General features: G+C 39.5%; 2 protein-coding genes across 2 annotated transcripts; both read right to left on the bottom strand.

Annotated features, from left to right (window-relative positions):
* Positions 1-10,138: 10,138 nt before the first annotated feature.
* On the bottom strand, positions 10,139-10,872 carry LOC112183509 (putative F-box protein PP2-B12). Its single transcript, XM_024321892.2, has one exon. The coding sequence runs from the start codon at positions 10,846-10,848 to the stop codon at positions 10,213-10,215; it is 636 nt and encodes a 211-aa protein (XP_024177660.2). The 5' UTR covers positions 10,849-10,872; the 3' UTR covers positions 10,139-10,212.
* Positions 10,873-16,790: 5,918 nt separating this feature from the next.
* On the bottom strand, positions 16,791-19,599 carry LOC112190611 (rop guanine nucleotide exchange factor 9). The gene is made up of 7 exons (XM_024330062.2): positions 19,012-19,599; positions 18,790-18,906; positions 18,525-18,670; positions 18,360-18,434; positions 17,999-18,274; positions 17,580-17,900; positions 16,791-17,481 (listed from the first exon to the last, which is right to left on the bottom strand). The coding sequence occupies exons 1-7, from the start codon at positions 19,244-19,246 to the stop codon at positions 17,089-17,091; spliced, it is 1,563 nt and encodes a 520-aa protein (XP_024185830.2). The 5' UTR covers positions 19,247-19,599; the 3' UTR covers positions 16,791-17,088.
* Between the last annotated feature and the right edge of the window lie 1,816 nt (positions 19,600-21,415).

Consider the following 21,415-nt stretch of genomic DNA (forward strand, 5'->3'; position numbering starts at 1 on the left):
GACCTCCAAGCATAAAATCAAAACTAGTTCTGTTTCACGAGCTATTTCTAAAGGAAAGGCACCTTAATTTGAGTTCGGCTCGGGAAAGCCAATTCAAAACATGAAAATAATGGTGTGCTCAAGGATTGGGTCGTTGTAGGATCAGGCCCAAATCCCTTCACCTAATTAAGACCGAAGCCCAAGGATGATCACATGAAGACTGATTCGTTGTAGTGTTGGTATATTTTGTCTTGGTTTGACCAGTGGTCCTTGACCACGTGGCACAGGCCACTTGTAGGATTTGAATTCCTTTAAGGCGTATGATCTGCTCACTTGAGGCGTCTATGAATGAAAATGAAAATGCATTTCCTTTGAGTTGTCTTTCCTTTCAATTACCTCAAACACCTAATAGTCGTCCCCCGAGCAAATTATGATCTACTTGTGTTGATTAAAGTTTCCATCATTGATTTTCAGTTTTGCTTATCCATTCCACCATGCTATTGTTGGTGGTTTAGTGGTCTACGAAATGGTCAAAGATGGTAACTCAGATGGTTTTGGTCCTTTGTTTAAATACTAATGTACCTTCGCTGCCAGCCTTTGTAATATTGTAGTTCAGTTTTCTCCCGTTGTTACCACTAGACTGTTGACGTTGCTCGTTCTTCACTATCAAGTTCATATCATGTGTTGAATTGCAATTGTTGTAGTAGAAGAAGCGATGACCTTTTTTCACTTCTTTCTTACAGTTAAATGTACATATATCATAGGAATGTATTCAGACATCGCATGTTTTAGTTAGTTAGCTCTGTTGTTTCCTGAATTTCATTTGGGTGATGTATAAACCTTATTGACTATCTGATGTATCTATATCTTGTGTACTTATCTAAATTGTTTAATAATGTGGAATTTCTTCTTTTCAAGAAAAAAAGAAGAAGAAGAAGGTTTTCTTCTCCTTGTCCCTGGAAGATTCAAATTCAAATGCAACAAACTAGTTAGTTATTACAGCACAAAGCACCCAACCGTTTCAGGGTATAAACAAGTGGATGGGGTTGGTATGGTATTCGAAGATGCGAGGAGGCATGAATTGCAGAGTGAAGCGATTTTTCTCGTCCTTGTCCAGCTTGGTGATGTCAACTTCAAATTGAAATGGTAACCCCTAGTGTCTTATGAGTCCCTGGCTCATCCATCTGGGTCCCTCTTCCATTGATGGGTAGGTGAATTGGGTGATAACAAGGCAGGCTTCCTGACCTCCTATGTAGACAAAATCAGAAGCTGCTGCAGAACCAACTCATAAGGCCACATTGGTAGTTCCAAATAACCACTTTGTGTGATGGATTCTTGGTTTTCATCCAAAGGCATAACATAAACTCCTAGACTAAAACAATAACGAGCATTATGGCCAAACAATATCTTCTTGTTGTCATCAGCCGACAGGTCCAGGACTAAAGCTGTGCCTACAAAAGGAAAACGTGGCCTCCTCGGCACATGGTAGGGACTAGTCTCCATTCTCTGTCAGGGTGGGCGAAGTCAAAGCAGACCACTGGATTATCTGGATATTCTTCGTGGGAGACGAACATCTTGGTGCCAGCAATTGCACAAGCGAATTCGGGAAGAACTTGGCTAGTAAAGTGGCCTTATGAGCACCTAGTATAGATTATAAAAACATGAACACCTTTAAACAATAAATTAGTTCAAAATTTTATCAATAAAAAAAAAATCAAATTAGTTTAAAATATGATTAGTTGTAAAATGGGTACATGAAATAATAGCTCATATAACATACTTAACAACTTCTTGTCATTTATGAGCTAATGATTACCAAACTGGCCAATTTGGAAATACTGATGGTTTATAATTGGCAGGCCCGCTCACCTGCGGGACGAAAATAAAGGGACAAAACGGGACAAAATCATCCCAGCCGTTGGATCTTAATTCAGTTGATCAAACGGATAAAACGGCAAATCATTAAAACAAATTTTTTTTTAACCTATTATCCAATCCCGTTTAGTCTCATGGTCAGTTACTTGGTCAGTGACATGGTCAGTTACATGGTCAGTTACGTGACCAGTTACTTGGTCAGTGACATGGGCAGTTACTTGGTCAGTGACATGGTCAGTTACATGGTCAGTTACGTGACCAGTTACTTGGTCAGTGACATGGGCAGTTACTTGGTCAGTGACATGATCAGTGACATGGGCAGGTGACCAGTTACTTGGTCAGTGACATGGGCAGTTACTTGGTCAGTGACATGGGCAGTTACTTGGTCAGTGACATGGTCAGTTACGTGACTAGTTACATGGCCAGTTACAGTTACTTGGTCAGTGACATGGTCAGTTACGTGACCAGTTACAGTTACTTGGTCAGTGACATGTAACAGACATCCCAATTCACAATCACAAGTTATAATCATAATGCAAAAGAATATACACAAGTTCTGGGCAGTGGATGAATGAAAAAACATTCATTGAATGACAACCCAACTGATGCATATTACAATCCATTACATATAAAAAAAACTTGTGATTATGCTGAAACAAAACAGAAGAAAGATCAACTTCATCCTTTACATGCTAAGTGGTGCTGGATTTTGGTTCATTCCGGAATACAAAAAATAATAGAAATCAATCTTGAATTTGTAATAGTTCGCACCCTTGATTCAAACCCAAATTCCAATGAATTTTACTATTAATAAATGTTTAATTATTCATGAGTCTCAAACGAGACCAACCCCAGTGATTGAATGAGCCAGATAGAATAGAGAGAGAGAGAGAGAGAGAGAGAGGAGAGAGGGGGAGAGAGAGAGAGCAGTGAATGACGATGGGTAACGGATTGGGTGGAGTCCATGAAGGTTTGTACAGTTTCTTTCACCCCTCGGATCTGGTTCATTTAAATCTAATGGTCATAGACCATCTGTCCCTTTTTGTCCCTGAAAAGTAGTCCCGCAGGTGAGCGGGCCTATTATAATTGGAAAGAAGTGAGTCTTTTATCAGAGACGTCGTTGTTGGTGGTGCAACAAGTCACCGGAGACAGGACAAAACCCATCGCTTCTCTCTTGCCAAACAAGGTAGAAGCGAGGGACCGTCGAACAATTTTACCGACAATTTTAGAAATCGATACACATGACTTGATTTTAAGATTGGAGGAGTTCATTGTATTCGATGAATTCTTTAGAGAAATTCTTTGTAGCCTTTTTTGGGTTGGGACGATATAAACTAGACTCAAGGTTAATTATTTTAGGATTAAATACTGTTTATTCTCTATACTTGTTTCATCGTTTCAGTCCCTGACTTTCGAATTTCACCTAAAAAGTCCATGAACTCCCAATTTCCTCCCAATTGGTCCATATCGTCAAGCATCAGTCAAAGACTCCGTTATCTTGCTGACGTGGTGGTGGTTTTCCCCCTAAAAGTCTATTATACCCTCACTTACTCTTTTTATTTATTTTTTATTAATATATTTTTATTTTTTATTTTTACCTCTTCTTCTTCCAGGTTTTCTCTCCTCTGTTCATCTCCATCATCTTCTCCCAAAAACAAACCCAGCTCTCTCTCTCTCTCTCTCTCTCTCTCTCTCTCTCTCTCTCTCTCTCTCTCTCTCTCTCTATCTTCTTCTCCCCGGCGGTCTTGGATGACGAGACGAGGGAGAATTGGGTGGTGAGAGTGGTGGCAACGTCATACCAGTCATTTCAATCCAGATACATAATCTGCTTCAACATTAAATTGAGGAAGAATTGAGAATCTCTAGCAATGAATAACAAGATTATCACAGCAAAACAGTATCAGGCAAAAAAAAAAGATGTTCAAACTCATGTTCCTATAATATTCATCAACACGTAGCCCATGAAAATTGAGGCACAAAATACAGTTCCACATTCACATAACTAACCATCAATTCAAACTCCACACTAGTACTGCCCAAAATCGAAAATTCATCATGTAAAGGAATCCAATTCAACCAACAAATATAGCGATGAGAGAAAGCAACAATACCTTTCATATTGGGGGCTGCTACTAGCTCCAAACCCAGTTAACAAATCATTGAAAGCCGCAGGCACACCCTTGCTAGAACTTTTCAACGAACCTGGCTCAGCCTTGCCAAACCCACCGAGAAGGTCATCAAACCCACTACTATATATCACTTGCCCGAGGCGGCGGCGACGTCATTGTCAAGGAGAAAATATCGTTTGCAGCAGAGCTCTTTAGCCCTGCAACGCCGAGCCAGAATAGGCGACCTTGGAAGAGGAATCAGTGGGCCTACCACCACCGTACATGGAATCCAAGTTCAAAGCTTCGTAATTGATGGATAACTTGGCCGAGTCGCCGAAGATCTTCTCAAAGTCTTCGGCTTTCAGGGCTTCGAAGATCGGGTCGTGATCGTCGGAGAAGGACCCGTCGAAGGAATTGGAGGTGCAAGTCGATTTGGAGGAGGGTCCAGTTGAGCAGGAAGACGACGACCGAGTCGCCGGCGAGTTCGCAGCCGAGTTAGCAGGCAAGTTGGAGGAGTGGGACGGTTGGGTAAGTGGGGTGGTGGGAGCGGAGAGGATTCCACTCGGCGTCAAGGGCAATGATGGTGGAGCGAGTCAAGGAGGTGGTTAGGTGAGTGAACTCGGGAGAATCGGTGGACGAGACGAAGTGAGTTTTCAGGGGCATTGGGTCTTGCGGATCCAGGGAAGAAGAAGAGGTCAAAAGGAAAAAGAAAAAAAAAAGAAAAAAAGAGAGAGATAAAAAAAATTAAAAGAAAAAAAGTAATTGAGGGTAAAATAGACATTTCAGCGTAAATCCGTCAGCAATTTAATAGTCAATTTGGACGGAGCTTGACGGCAGAGATCAATTGGGAGTTTAGGGACCTTTTAGGTGAAATTCAAATGTCAGGAACTGAAACGATTAAACCCTATAAGTATAGGGAGCAAGGTTCAAAAAATCGCTAGTTGCTAGTCGGGCGGTGGTCAGGGGACTAGCACCCAGACGCCTAAACGGGCGACTAGGCGGCGCCTAGGCGGTTTTGTATTTTTTAATTTTAAATTCATTTTTATAGTATATAATTATATAGTCAAGAATATTTAGACTTAAAAAAGGAAAATAATTGTTAAAGGGTCAAATAATTAATTGAAACAAGGACACCTCATGCCTAGACCTTTAATTAAACACGACAGCTGTGATGCCCCGGAAATTTCGTAATTATTTTCTGAGGATCTTACGGAATCTAAATTATGGTTATTCAACGGTTTCGTGGCTCGTGGATGGAGCGGAAGTGTTTCGGATGAATTTTTATTCGGAAAATGTGACTTTAGGGGTGGCGCAAAGGTTGACTTTTTATACGTTGGGATTCTCCTAAAACTTCCTTCATGAAAGTTGTAGAGCGCGTCGATACGAGTTCGTGGACATGTGGAATGCGAGAATTGGAGTTCGTATGAGAAAGTTATGAGCGTTTGAAGTTTTGGGAAACTTCTATAAATAGGAGTTTCCATTTTCGGAAACTTACTATTTCCATTTTTGCATTTTCCTTTTTCGGAAACCAGAAACGCTCCGTTCTCTCTCATCACCCGGGCTCGACCCGACCCGAACCCGGTGACCCGACCCGGCTTTTCCGGCGAGCTCCGGACATCTCCGGCGACGAGACTTTCCAGATCAGCTCGACTCCTCCGTGCGCTCCTCCCTCTGGTGTCCTCTAGTACCGATTCTTCAGACCCGACCGGAAAACACAACTCCGGCGACTTTGTGGCTTCGTGTTTCCTTGGTTGAGTTCAGAATAGGCTTGCTGATCGATCTATGTGGTTTGTTTTGATCAGTTTACATGGAAATCGGTTCAACTCAGTTGGGATTACTGTTCACGGCTTGTGAGGTAGTTTTCGATCCCTTAAGCTTGTTTTTTTGACTTCGAGCTAGTTATGAGAATTCACAAGCATGCTTAGATGAAGAACTTTGATGTTGGGAGTTTTGTGAAATATTGAGTTTTGGCCGGCGGCGATGCGCCACCGCCTGTGGCGGCGTTCCGGCAGTGTTCCGGCCACTTAAGGAACTGTTTTTAGTATTATATATGTTCTACTCGTTGATACGAACGTTTCGATATATAATATGCAAATTTTGGAGTTCGTATGGAATTGTTATGATTTTTGCAGTTTCATACCGATCGATTATTCTATCCGTAAGGATTTGAGCGTCCGATCGACTTGTGGTTTGGTCACATCGATCGTGGACGTATTCCAGAGACATTGGGAGGTCTCGGATGTGGTTTCGCCTCGATTGGCGCCACTTTGGGGATTTTAGTTCAAAACAGGGGTTTCGGACTTAGATTGGTTGTGAATCGTTACTGATTTGAGATCATTGGTGATTAGGTGCTTCGAAAGGTGAATTGCACGAGTTATTGGTGATAGTGTTAGTTTGGTTCTGTATTGAAGACGCAGCGGGATTCTGAGGTGAGTAATCTCACGAAGTTCATTCACAAACGGGAATACCCTTATCGTTTTGAGAGTTAATTAGCTAACTGCAAACTATAGATGGTGTTAGTGGCATTTCTGAGTAGATGACTATGTGTGTGTGTGTATATATTATGGGATGTATATATATACATACGTATTCATGTATTAGTAGATATATATTTACGTGAAATATATATATTTTGGGTGGTTTGTGGATTTATGAAAACAATATGCATGAAATGATGCTTTTTATTGTTTTGAGGTGTGGCTTTTGGAAAACAAATGATTTGTGGGAATGATTGATTTCGATTTGTTTTGAAAAGCGTTGAGATTTGAGAAAAGCGTTGAGATTTGGGTATGAAAACAATAGGCATGAATTGATGCTTTTTATTGTTTTGTGTTATGGCTTTTTCGGAAAACAATGATTATGGAAATGTTGATTTCGATTGTTTTCAAAAGCGTTGCGATTTGTGTAACATTTTGGGTCCTGTGCGACTCCTTTAATGTTTTGCTCCAAGGGACAGTGCGGCCCGATAATCGAAGGTCTAAGACCTTAGGCAGAATCTCAGGTGACCATGTCTTTGGCCGGACGAGTGGTTACGTTTTCAGTTAGAGCTCTAATCTGTCTGCCATATAGGTAATTCATGGGGTAACGGGAATTAGTTATTGACAACTCATGACATTACGTATTTTTAGGGAACAAGATATGAGTTGCTTCCTTATTAATGGTTTTTAAGGGGACAAGGTGTGAGTTGTTTTCCTTATTAACGTTTTGATAGAAATCAAGGTGTGAGTTGCTTTCTATGGTACGATTATGGTATATTTGATAGGAAACAAGGTGTGAGTTGTTTTCTATGCTTTACTGATAGAAAGCAAGATGTGAGTTGCTTTCTATGGTCTGATTATGGTACATTTGATAGGAAACAAAGTGTGAGTTGTTTTCTATGTTTTACTGATAGAAATCAAGGTGTGAGTTGCTTTCTATGGTACGCTTATGGTATAACTGATAGAATTCAAGGTGTGAGTTGTTTTTTATGTTTTATTGATAGAATTCAAGATGTGAGTTGTTTTCTATGTTTCGATTTGAAAGGAAATTAAAGTGTGAGTTGTTCTCCTTTATTTCGTGTCTTTAAGGAATCAAAGTGTGAGTTGTTTTCCTCTTTTTGGCGTGAGTTGTGCATGTGTGTTTTGAGTTACTCATACGGGCTTGCAAAAGCTTACCGGGTTTGTTGTGTGGCAACCCGGTACACTATTCAAACGGTGTAGGGGTTAATCCTGCAGGTTAGGATAATCGAGGTTGAGGCAGCGAGCTAGCAGCTTTACGGTAGGAAACCATCTTTATGACTTTACCGTTATTTGGACTTCCGTTGTAGTGAGCTCTGAGGAGCATTTACGTTTTATTTTGTTGTTGACAAATTTAATTCGTAAGCTTGTGTAATATATAACTCTATGGAGCGAGTATATATTAACTTTGAGGGTTCAGGGCGTCAATAAGTGTGTAAGTTAAAGGGAAAAAGATTCCAGGTATTTTGTATTAATGACTGAACGTTCACGCATGTATAATTATGAGATTATATATATCGATTTTCATGTGTGTAAAATCAGGGGCGTGACAACAGCACGTCAATTCAGATTGTTTTCTTCACATCTCACATGCATACCTTATCCATTTTTCTTGCCTTAGCAGTCGCACACTGACAAAATGCCACCTCTATCATCGTCTCTTGTTCTCTCTTGCAAATAAACCGAGAAATATTTTCAAAAAAGCCAAGAACCAAAAATCATCGCACGACCTCCAGCAATATCTCCTTCTACCTTTGCGATCCAACCTCCATGATCTCCCCCAGTTTCCGAATTTCTCCTTCTTCCACTAACGCTGTTCGCTTGTTCGCTCCTCCACCATCAAAAATTGCATGCTCAACACGCACGCCGACTAGTCCACCGTACTTCACGGTGAATTCCACCTAGCCCAACCGCCCAGCTTGTTCCACCCAGCCGCCTCGGTGCCCTCCCAGGCCTCCGCCCAAGCCGCCTAGGCCCCTGCCCAAATCCAAAACGCCTAGAGTCACCGATTACCCATTAGGCGAGTCGGAGTAAACAGTAATTAACTCCATTATCCCATATTACAGGCCTAGAACAAAATGACCATGTTCATTCCTAGTCACTGTGGAAAAAGAGAATCATTTTAGAGACAATGACAACTAAATGCAATGAACATATATGATATTTTGAAAACATATTTGTATGAGATGATGAGCAGACATTGTATTATTGCCTACGCTAACCAAGAGTCAAACTCATTGAAAAGGTAAGCATCTTTACTCATATATGGAGGATAAACTTCCCAAAAAAAAAAGGGTGCGGCTATTGCCACCCTACTATTTTCTTTGTTCACCCTACAAATATTTGAATTATTGAAAGACTATATTACCCAAATGCACATAACTAATTAAATACAAAATTCTGATAACGTTAATCTTCACCTTCTCCATCCAAATTTCAATTTATTACAATTTTCTTTTTTATCTTTTTGTTGCGTCCTCATCGTTAATTTGTTATTCAATTCACAAAACCATTAGTGTTAACTTCATCAAAATCTTTATAATACTTTTAGAAACACCGAAAGTAAAAAATTTAAAACACGAAAAAAAAATCAATATTTTTTTCATTGCTCATAGTAGCACTTACTAATTTTTTTATTATGGATTGAAATAAACGAACATTGAAACTGAATGGAAAAAATAAAAAAATAGAAGTAAATCAAATTATGATTTTATAAGGAAATTTTAATATATTTTAGGACGTCTTTTTAATTGATATAAATTAAATGAGAAATTTTCGTTAAACAAAATTTTTTTTTATATGATGGAGGGTATTCTTAGAAAGAGAAATGGGTTGGATAAGTAAATCTAATAATTGTAATTAAATTGTAGGGTGTAATGAGCAAGTAGGGTGAACAAAGAAAATTGTAGGGTGGCAATAGCCTCACCCAAAAAAAATTGCTGCAATAATGAAAAATCAGAGTATCCAATATCGTGTTTACTATTTTACGTGCTACATAGACCAAATATCTATGTTTATTTGATTTTCGACAAGAAGCATGTGGGACAGGCATGGACTAGACGTTCAACCGTTCGGAGCAACAAACTCGTTACAGTAGAAAGCAACCAAGCGTTTCAGGTTTAGGAAGAGTGGATGGGTTGGTGTGGAATTGGAAGATGCGAGGAGTCATGAATTGGAGTGTCAAACAGTTCTTGTCCTAGTCAACCTTCTTTTTTTTTGAGGAGATTGTCCTTGTCAACCTTAGTTATATCAAATTCAAACTGAAATGGTATTGCAATACCCAGCTTTTTATGAATGCTAGGCTCATAGATAGGTATGTATTCATATGATGGGGAGAATGAAGTGGGTGATAACAATGCAGGCTTTCTGACCTCCTATGTGGACAAAATCACCGGCTTCTGTCAATTCATAAGGCAAAATGGGCAGCTTTGAACAACCAATTCGTGTAATAGATTCTTGATTTTCATCCAAGGACATAAGAGAAACTCTTGGACGCCAACATAAACAACTAAACAAGCGAATTTGGATTGTAAATCATCATTCACAAACAATATATATCTAGTTAATATATTAAACAAGGCAAATGGAGAGAATTCTTTGGATTATAAGCCACTAGGAAATGTGGTCCATATGAGAGGAAGTACTCTTCCTAATAACTGCCATCAACGGTGGCTGCTTGAAACTTAATTAAGAAGGTATCTCTACTAAGGGTGGCAAATCACCATGATCATGATGGATAACTATATCCATACATGTTATCTCCTTTTTGGTCTGACCTCAATCCCTTGAACAAGGAGACCACTCTTACTTGAACCTCTGATCTCACAACAAATCATTTCCAACTCCCCGTCTTCGTCCCCTTGATAGTGAAACTCACCCAGCTCCATCTCCAGCCACCCATCCGCCCTGCCTTCATTTGGAAATTTAGCTTTTTTTATTTTTTTATTTCTTGCGAGCTGTCCATCTATTTCTCTTTGGGGTGCCAGAAACGCAGTGCTCTTAATGCCTGCAGTAATTTCCTTCAAACCAGGGCATTCATAATCAAAGCCATAAGCTCTTGCACAAACTGTGACCACGGCAGCCCAATTGAGTCCATAAGTGTGTTGAGTTAACTTGTACACCAGATAAGCTTTATACGTCGTGGATGGAGACAGCATGCGCTTTTCAATTCTCCCACGGATTTCAAGCCAAAATACTTGACCAGAAAGCTCGGCCGCCTCCTTAAACCTGGACTCAGTCACAGATTTCCATGTCCAATATCGAGGAGTATCACCCCAAGCAATCCGAAGGCGCTTTGCAGCTATCATATAGCACTTCTTCCCACTCCATTTCTCCAGTGAAAAGCTCGTATAGCCCTCGTCAATGAGGACGGGGTTGTCGCACAGAGCCATGTAGAGCTCCTTCTTGGATTTTGGAGGGGAAGAAGAAGAAAGGGAATTGAACTGGGAAAGAATCTCGTGTGTATCATGCGGAATAAACTTGTCCCAAACCGCGTCGGATTCAGCGGCCGACCTGATAACCTTAGAAAGCAAGGAGAGCCTGCATGCATCCGGAGGACTTGTCAACGAGATCACGTGGGCTATGCATCCTTCCGGCAAAGCTTGCAAGTCCAGCAGCGGCTGCTTCTGCATCTCCGTCGCAGGTGATTCCTCCTCCTCCTCAGAGTTCTTATTCACCTTCTCCGTCACTCTGTTTCTCTTCTTCATTGTTACGCACTCGTCAAGGGCGTCAAGCCTGTGTTTATGAGCTTTATGCCGCCTTTCTTCTTCGCCATCGGTGGCTCTGGCTACGTTAAGGGATTTTTTGGAAGCCATGATATATTGAATGAGATGAGATGATGGGTTCGGCCTTTTACATTCTGAAACCTAAACCGAAGAAAGTCCAATCCCTTTGATTGCGAATGTTGTTCGGATTAGTATTAAGAATTTGGCTCCAAGTAGGTTTGTGTTTACACCCTTTTATCAACCGAGAAATTCTTAGGTATAGTCGATGTGCCACGTGGCTGATACGCCCAACCAATCATATTTTTGTGTTTTTTAATTGTATTCTGAAACTATCCATGCGTAATTAAAATGAAATACCCAAAACACTCATTGCATAAACACTGATTGGCTAGGTGTACCGCCACGTGTAACCCCTCATTCTCTCATTATGATGAAGTAAAGTAAGAAAACATAAATATAGAAGAAGAAGAAAATAGTTGGAGACTTTTCAATTTTTATTTTTATTTTCAACATCTACTATGAAGTTAAGTATGATAATAATATAAGAACATTAATACCTTTAAACAATAAATGAGTTTAAAATTTGATAATTTTATCAAATGGGGACATGAAATAACGTGGCATGACTTAACAAGTTTTTTTCTTTTTTTCCCCCGAATTTCATATTTATTGCTATCCTTTTATTTACAGGAGACAAATGAAAAGAGTTGTAATTTCACTATTTCGCTTAATGAATATAGCAGAAAAATTCAACCTTTGTCAGGAGTCAGGACAATACTAAAAGCCACTTTGGTGAGGCAAACCTTGCTGTAAACATAGTGATATACGCATGTTATTTTCTCGACAATGGTTGCACTCATTGTTTGAACCCAAAATGAACATTTTGGCCTGACAAGGCATGTCTTGGAGAAATTGAGCCAATATCAGTGGCTCAAGCTATATATTGTCGACAAGCTCGAAATATATATTTAGAGGCTAAATAAAGCCTACTATGGAAGCGTGGAAGCATGGAAACATGAAAAGTCAACTTTAGCACATTTTCCTACTTCGGCTAGGAGAAACCAAGCTAAACAAGGAAGGAGGGGTGGCAGACTAATCAAATGAAATCTAAATGAGCTAAAACTTTCCAGATTAAATCTAGAAAGCCCAAGGATCATTTCTTATGAAGAGTGCCAGAACTAGTTTTGAGTGGAAGGCTTTCAAACAATCAGTCCAATTTTCTGCAGAAGCAAAACTGGAAAACTGGACCTGTAAGAGGTCCAGCAGCATTTCCGGCCCAACCACATGGAAGAAAGCTCTGAAAATTTGCCACAATGATCTACACTCATTATGGATCATTTGATATGAAGAAGTCGAAGGCCCATTTTGAGTTCTTGGTGGAGATATAGCTGCAGAAAAATTGGAGCAGTAAGTGCTTAAACCCAACATTCCATTAGTGTTTTAAGTGCTTGAACCTAACAATTCCATAATCTCATAAGTGCTCCATAATCTCATAAGTGCTCCATCATGATCCCATTAAGTGCTCAATTATGATTTGTTTAAAGGCCAAATAGTGTTGCTTGGAAGCCTATATATAGAGGCAAAAACAAGACAACAAAAACACCAACACATTCACAACAAACATCTCTAAGATGATCTAAGTTCTCTCTAGAGCAACCTCTCTAAGAGCAACTCTTCTCCTTCTCTTTCTCTTACCGGTGATCACACTCCTAGTCCTAGTCTTCTCAGAAGCCGACTTTCAGTGCCACCAAACCCTCTGTCAACGTACTTCGGTCCTAGTCTCCTCGGGAGCCGACGATAGTGCCGCGACCACAACGGTTACAGAACCAGCCAAGCAAGGGTAAAGCCCTAGCAACCCAACCAAGCTAAAGTCACGCTTTAGCAAGTTCTCCTCACTTCCCAGTGGTTCTCGCTCTGCTCGATCTACAACATCGAGTATCGATTGTGATTTTCAAGAAGCTCAGCAAAAGTCCTCGCCACGAGGCACAAAGAATCCCACGACGAGGTTGGTGCTCTCCTCGTCCACAATCGCTTGAAAGAAGTCAGGTCAAGGGACATCCCCGACGACCGCACCTGAACGGTGCTGGCACGCCCGCGCAAGAAAAGAGACTGTTGACCAGCTCAAACAAATTCTGGAGCCAAACACTCATCATATTGTGTACAATGTTCTCCTCAAAATATAAACCATGGATAATGCACTAAATTCATAGTTAATTATCTTAATTAACTCCAATATCCCACATTACCTATCTAGAAGAAAAGGACTGTGTTCAGTCTACTCCCTGCGGAAATAAGTAGGAGAATAGTATTTTAGAGACAATGACAATTAAATGCAGTGAAAATGCATGATATTTAGAAAGCATATCTGTATGAGATGATGATCACACAAGTTGAACGTGTATTGTTGCCTATGCTACCAAGAGACGTCAAATTCATTGAAAAACTAAGCATCTTAATTTGTTACTCATATATGGAGGATGTGCTTCACAAAAGAAACAAAAAACAGCACTAAAAATGAAAAATCGGATAATCCAATATCGTAACGCATACATTTACACCAAATATCGATCTATGTTTATTTGATTTTTGACAAGATGTTTGAGGAGGCATAAATGTACGTGTAAGCAGTTTCTCATCTCCTTATCCACATGGAAGATTCAAACTCAAAGTGCAATGCAACATACTTGTTACAACACAAAGCAGCCAACCGTTTCAGGTTCAGGATAAGTGGATGGGTGGGTATGGTATTCGAAGATGCGAACTTGAAATCACAACAGGCTTCCTCATACCACCGGACATATCTAACGAGAGATTCCACCCAACATCTGAGCATGACTCTCTACAAGGTGTACACATCAGACTATCAGAGGGAAAAAAATGTTTCCTGCAAGAACAAGTGGTCATAGAGGAGGCATGAATTGGAGAAGTGAAGCAATTTTTCTCGTCCTTGTCCAGCTTGGTGATGTCAACTTCAAATTGAAATGGTATGGCAACCCCTAGTGACTTGTGAGTCCCCGGCGGCACGTCTATAGGTTGCTCATTGAAGATCCTAGAAGGAGCCTAGAGGGGGGGTGAATAGGCTCACAGCCAATTTTTTTCGTTCAAAAAACTTTCTCAGGGATTGCAACAGGGTGATCAATCCTGAGAACTGATAATGAACAGATTGTATTGTAAATTCAACAAACCAACTAAAGCAATAAAGAACACATGTTTTGTTGACGCAGTAAAACCCTATCAAGGGAAAACATCTGCGTGGCCCTTACTCTTGAAAGACCAAAACCAAGTCACTAATGAAACAGATTACAAGTTTACAACACTTGGATTGCACTGACGCGGCAATCCTTCTAGACTAACTCACTAGACTGTTGTAATCACTCCTTGCTAATTGTTTACACAAGTGAACAACTCAGAAATCTCAACTATGACACAAGCTATGAACGCAGCAAGTTTGACTTGGAGATTTCACCTTTGAAGCTTACAATTCCCAACTGAACTCATGGGATGCAAGAGATGAATATGCATGAATGGTTTTATGTTTTTCAAATTGTTTTCAACATGGAACAAGACATTTTGAAAAACAGAAAACCAAAGAGATAAACTCTTGATAGACAAAGGGACTGAAACACAAAAGTATTTTCAATGCCCGAATAGGAATAGAGAACCACTATATATAGAGGAGGAAGAGAAAGAACAGTTCACTCAAAGAACCGTTAAACTCAATTGGAGAAGGTAAACCCATACCCATAATTTCAGATTGCCCATGTAAACCCATGCTCCTAATTTCAATTGGGAAACCAATTCAAGAACCCAAAGCACTCAAGCTTCATAATCAAAACTGACATAGGAAAGGAACCCATAAAAAACCATTGACTTTTTGAAAGAGATGCCATGTATGAGCTTACTTGAGCCATGATGAAGAGGGGTCTTCTTTTGATCTTCAAGTTTGAAGCTTGATCTTGGACAAGATAGCAAGATGAGATGGGATTGGGAACCACGACAACAAGGCAGCAACGTAGCAAACTGTGATGAGGTTATCAAGTTGTAATTGAACTTATTCTTCAAACTTGGCCTTGGCTTTCGACAGCAACACAGCCACACAAAAGAGAAGAAGAACCAAGTTGCAATTAAACTATTATGCCAAGATAGGGAAGCTGACAGCAAGGCAGCAAACTGATCTTCAAGTCTTCACGTGGGTCTTTGACAGCAAGACAACCACAATTACAGCAATGGTAATTAAACAAAGCAATTATGGTCTTGGGCTGCAAACAAGGGCTTCTAACTCTTGGGCTTAGTGGGTAGAGTGTTTTGTTAAAGTGAGGAATGCCAATACAAGTTATACTAACACTCATCCCATGGGAGGCTGAATTAAGTGATGACAAGGCAGGCTTTCTAACCTCCTCTGTGGACAAAAACAGAAACTGCTGCGGAACCCAACTCATAAGGCCACCTTGGCAGTTTCAAATCAGCAATTTGTGTGATGGATTCTTGATTTTCATCCAACGACAGAAGGTAAACTCCTAGACTAAAACAATGACGAATTATGGCCAAACAATATCTTCTTGTTGTCATCGGCCGGCAGGTCGATCCACAGGACTAAAGCTGTGCCTAGAAAAGGAAAAGGCACATAGTAGGGACTAGTCTCCATTCTCTGTCTGGGTAGGCGAAGTCAAAGCAGACACCGTACATTCTTCATAGGAGACGAACATCTTTGTACCAGCAATTGCATAAGCGAAAGGAGCACAGTTGTAATATCGAGAGCCAACTTAATTGGAAAAATGGAAGCTGAGGTAGAGCAGACCAACTCCCCCACTTTGGGGTCAAATGCCGTTGGTCGTTGGATCGGCCTTCCCCATATGGCAAAGGGCGTACACTTTCCCTCCCAGCTCCGTCATCAAAGGGAAGAACTTGGCTTATAGCAAAGTGGCATCCATCTTGCTAATTGTACTATTATCATGAGGCTGCTTATTGGGGTCAGTTTCATAGGACAACACCACAAAGCACAGATCCGGGAAGATCCGTACCAGCCTTATAAGACACTTGCCGTAATTGCAAGTTATCATCGGAGGCCAACAAATGGGACAATTTCCCACTGTCCCTCGTGGTGTTCAAGGCTACATATGTACAGTGACTTATTAACCCCTCTTCCTCCTCCAACTTCAACTTCTTCGTTTTCTTCTTCACTTTCTCCCTCAATCTGCTTCTCTTCTTCTACACCGTTACGCACAAGTTAAGCCTATGCTTAATTATGAGCCTTATGCCGGCAATGCCAATGCCAATGCCGCCTTTCTTCTTCGACATCGCTGGCTCTGGCTATGTTAAGGGATTTTTTGGGGGCCATGATATATTATCTTTGGGTTTTGGTTTTCTACTTTTCATAGACACGCGACTCTTCTAAAGCCTTGACTCCTAATTTCAAAAGGATTCCAAGTCTTGTTCGGAAGAGTATTATTAATTGGTTTGGCACCCCCGCAGCTTCATTGTGGGCTCCATTAGTATTTGAAAAGCTCTCTAATTTTCTTGTATAAAATCTCAAAATTGGATTTTACTTTCGTTAATCAACGAATTGATGCTAAAAGCCTAAAAGAAAAACCTAAAGAATATATATCAGTACGAAAAGACACACAAAGCCTTTGAGAAAAACTTGAACAAATGCCTTACTGTTTTTACAAGCCAATAAACTCAGAAAGAAGCAATAAACCAATGCACTAGTCAAATTTCAATCCGACTTCACCCTAGTCATATTTCACACTCCGACTTCACTATCCTCAGTTGGAAGGAAGAGAACTATACGTAGAAATACTAACAAGTAGTATCCTAGCAACCAAAGTATCTGCCTTTCTCTATGTCTATCTGCCCTCTCTCTCCTTGTCCTTATATATATTGATCAACTCTTCCATGTTCCTTAAATCAATGGCGAGCTGTTGGACTTCTTAGACCACTCAACTTCTCGAGCTTTTCTAAATAGGAAAACCTCTTCGTGCTTACAGCAAGTGGTGGTTTGCTCATAATCTTGTCACTGTCTTCTTTATAATAGCTCTCCTTGTTATTCTTATCCACATCGGTCTCCTCTAGTTGATTCCATCCCATGAACTCAAACAATGTCTTTGAACTCGGTGTCCCTGTACAACTCAACCTGTCAGGATCTTCTGAGGCATATGAATCCACTGAAAGCCTCCTGTTTGATTTCTCCGTTCGCGTCTTTTTATCAGCATAAAGGACATCATCTATCATTGACATGACATTGAAAGCCAAGCTTTCTATTACCCTTGAATAGCTCTCCAGGATAGCAAACCCTACATCCTGTGTATAATTACAATAAGCTTGTATGGTTATTACTTAATTATTTACTTCATCCTATGAATATGTATAAGATAAGGGAACATATTTTCTTTGCTTACCTTATTGTATTGAATTTTACTTATGTCAAGTGCAGATTGGGGAATTCCTGGGAACTTCTGTTTGATTAGGAGTAAGACGGTCTCTACTCTCTCTTCAAATCGTTCCCTCTTCTCGAAACTCACCCCAGAACTCCATGAAGACTTTCCATCCTTGAGGTTCATCTTCCTCTTCCAAATCACAATGGAGGCCTCGATCCTGTCTTTCAGGTCTACCACTTTGTGCTCTGAGGACAAGTCCATGCTCGTTAGGAATTCTAGAGGGTCAAAGTGCTCCTCTGTTATGCTCTTGTAGATTGTATCACCCAAGCTAGCTCTACCATTCTATAAAAATTTAAGAAAGACAAAGTTAATTGGTTAGTGAAGCTCAAGTTTGATCAATTTATGGTGATTGAGGTTTAAGAGTAGAATCTTATATATACCTTGGGAAGGGATTCAATATAGTTCTCAGGTACATCCATTTCTGATAGTACTTGAGCATTGATTGCCATTGCTGCTTTTAGTACTTGGTGGACAGAATCCTTCTGAAACTGCAGCCATTTTCGACACTCATCCGATAAACCTTCTGATGGGACTTTGACAGTTGGTAACCACCATTTTTCATCATTTCTCTCTGGTTTGCTACCTTTCTCATCATCTCGGGCATCTCTTTTCACATACCAGAACTCACTTGGGTTTGCAAAACTCTCCAGGTGGCCCTGTTTATCCACATATAGCCGATCGTTAGAAAAAGGTATACAATTCAATTTTCACATGAAACAAGGAGAAGGAAGGTGTACTTACAAGGAGCATGGCGTCGAGCTTGCGTAGGGCAGGAATGTTAATGTGCAGATCCTTCCTTTGTTGAGTCATCATTATCTATAATTATCCGATAAAAAAGAAGATTAGCAAGAGTAATGATTTGAAACTTTGAATTATGTATATTAAAATAGACAGATCTATATGAACCTCCATGTTTGTTCCATTTTGTTGTGAAGGGACAAATTCCACAATGTGATCAGTCACGGACAGAAGCCAGCCAATCTCTTTCACCCATCTCGCTTTCCTATCAGGAGACATGGGCTCTAGTTTTCTTGTTTCTCCAAAAACGGATGCTACATTGTCATAGACACAAAGACAAGAAACAATAAGAACATAACCCAGAGATTTCCTGAGCATTATCTGTAAAGGAGAAATTAAAACTAGGAATATTGAATGCTAAATAAATATATACCTGCTAGATTTGTTATGGCATTTGATAAAGCCAAGGCTGAAGAGACACCCTTTCCACCACCTGACATGTCTTCACCCAAAAGCAGCTTCGAAAACCTTTCCTTCATCAATTCCATATCTGAGAATCAAATACAAACAAGTTAGTCTCACACAGATGCTATCTTCATCCCCTTAACAATATCACATGCATAGCTAGCTTGTCAAGTTGTCTTATTCTCACGACCTGAAGGCAACCATTTAGGACTTGGTATCTTTTCGGCTTCAAGTGATTTAGTTTGGTGCTTGATCTCCAATGGAGGCTCTTCTGCAGCAGGACTTAATAATTGTTCATCCTCATTCACATCGTGGTCGAAGATCAAACCCGGTAGATTTCTCCCAGCTTGGAACTCGAACATCCGTTTCAATTGGAAAGATTTCGTCTTCTGCATTGTTTTTTGAGTAGCAAAAGCTCGGACCATTTTGAATCAGAAACAGGGAAAGAAACACAAAAGCTAATGAAACACTTGATTAAATCCTCTTTCTTAGGATACAAACAACAAGAATATCAATGTGTTGTTGTGTGGGAGAAAGCAGGAGAAAGTGAGAGAGATAGAGTAGTCCTTCTCCCAATCGAAGAAAGAGAGATGGGAAATGAAAATGTTTTCTTTTGGGGTTAAATTTAGAGTGTTGGATGATGAATAAAGAGAGTTAATTAGCAACAGGGCAGATGAGGGCAGTTTGATTTTCTGTTTGTATAGCTATCGAACGTGGGGTGCATATGTTTGAGAGAAGTAGAAAAAGTCGTGAATTCTGAACAAACTAAACCAATCTAATTCAGGCAGCAACTTATTGAGGGTTTTAGTTTATGGTTTCTTGAAATGAATGGCCGAACTTATTGTTCTTATGTAAAATTCAGGTTCACCAAAATGGTGGTCACTTTTCTAATCTCTCAATCTCCGCATTTTTATTTTTACCGTCAATGGCGGGTAGCCGGTGGTTCTCTGTCTTTATTTTTGACATACAAGGGTCATAGGCCAATAATAAACGAATAAATTCGTTGACTCGTTTTACTAATCATAGTGTGTTCACTTATAAGACCGTATGAATATACGTCTAAATCAACGGTAATAGTAATTTTAAACATTAGAATCTTGACACACACATGAGATACTTTCTAACATTATGCATAGAAATGAAGATAACGATCTAATCAAAGAGTTATGCATAAGATGTGATGAAGTTCTAATTGAAGCACAAAACAAATCATCTAAACTTTTTCAGAAAATATATCAATAACGTACATACCTCAAAAATTCAAATACTCAAGAACCCATAATACTTGAGATTCACCATTGAAGAAGGTACCAAACGAATCATAGACCAAAACTCTCTTTCCTTCTTTCCAAAAAGGGTGGAAATCCGACTTATGTGGCTAGTGCCCAAAACTCGAGAACAAAACCCTAATAACAACCGATCGAACCAAGAAATGCTACTTGCTAAGACTCGATTCATACACTGTTGTTTTCTTTTCCATTTCATTTTTACACCTTGTTTCATCGCTTGCTTCTTATTCATTAATACATTGTCTACATTTCACTGCATAATTGTGTTCATTGTATTCATTTCTAGCCTTGATCATCTCCATTATGCCTTGATTATCTCCATCAACATTTACCCTCCTCGGTAATTACATGACTTAATCTTATCCTTCAGCCTCAATCATATCTTTATTTTCATTAACCAGATTGTCTTACCTTTTCTTAATATTTCCTTTTCAAACCTAATCATACAAGCCAAATTATTATTGTTCCAATCCATTTGAATTCAACAGCTTGCAAATTTTGAGAGAGTTGCTGCCCACTTCTTTCAGCCAGAAATTTAGAGACGACGTGATGCTCACTATCTTTTTTTTTTTTTTTTTTAATTTTCATTTGAAAAATAAATTCACCCAAATTAGACAACTGTCGGCAGCCACAAATAAAAGTCAATATACAGTTGTCCCAAAAAAAAAGTCAACCAACCGCCCGGACCAAAAAGGAGTCAAACCATGAACTTCAAACTGTATCTATTGGGTCGCTGAAGTCAAGCCCAACAACAAACCTAGGGCCCAATTCACTATCATCTATTCTTTTTTTTTTACTATCATCTATTCTAGGCGCAAAGCTTCATAGAACTAAGCTAAACCCTGGTTTTGTCCAGTGGCCCAAAAGAATGAGAAAGATTATGGACATGACTCGAAATTATAATATAAATATATGTGAATTAACATTTTTAAACAAAAATTACAAGGTCACTGATTCAAAGTCCTATTTTTTTTTTTTTTTGAAATTGATGTTCAAACTCCTAATTTTTTTTTTTTCACTTTTTAAAAAGAGGATCAAAGGGTTTCACTCCTACCCCCATGGTGACTCGAACCCATGACTCCTACTTTATGTGTTAGTCATTTTTGTAAACAGATCATGCTCACCTTTATGCTACTTAGAATTTTCTTCATTGTAACAAAATTTTCCCATTCTATCGCTATACAAATCCGTTTAGTCATGGAGATTTTACTATTCAGAAAAATGAGACGTTTTCACAACTTTTACTTTTTCTTCACAAAACTCAAATTTTAACTTCTTATGAAACCCTTTAAAATAATTTGATTA

Source organism: Rosa chinensis, chromosome 2 (assembly GCF_002994745.2).
Source record: "Rosa chinensis cultivar Old Blush chromosome 2, RchiOBHm-V2, whole genome shotgun sequence".
NCBI classification, from domain to species: domain Eukaryota; kingdom Viridiplantae; phylum Streptophyta; class Magnoliopsida; order Rosales; family Rosaceae; genus Rosa; species Rosa chinensis.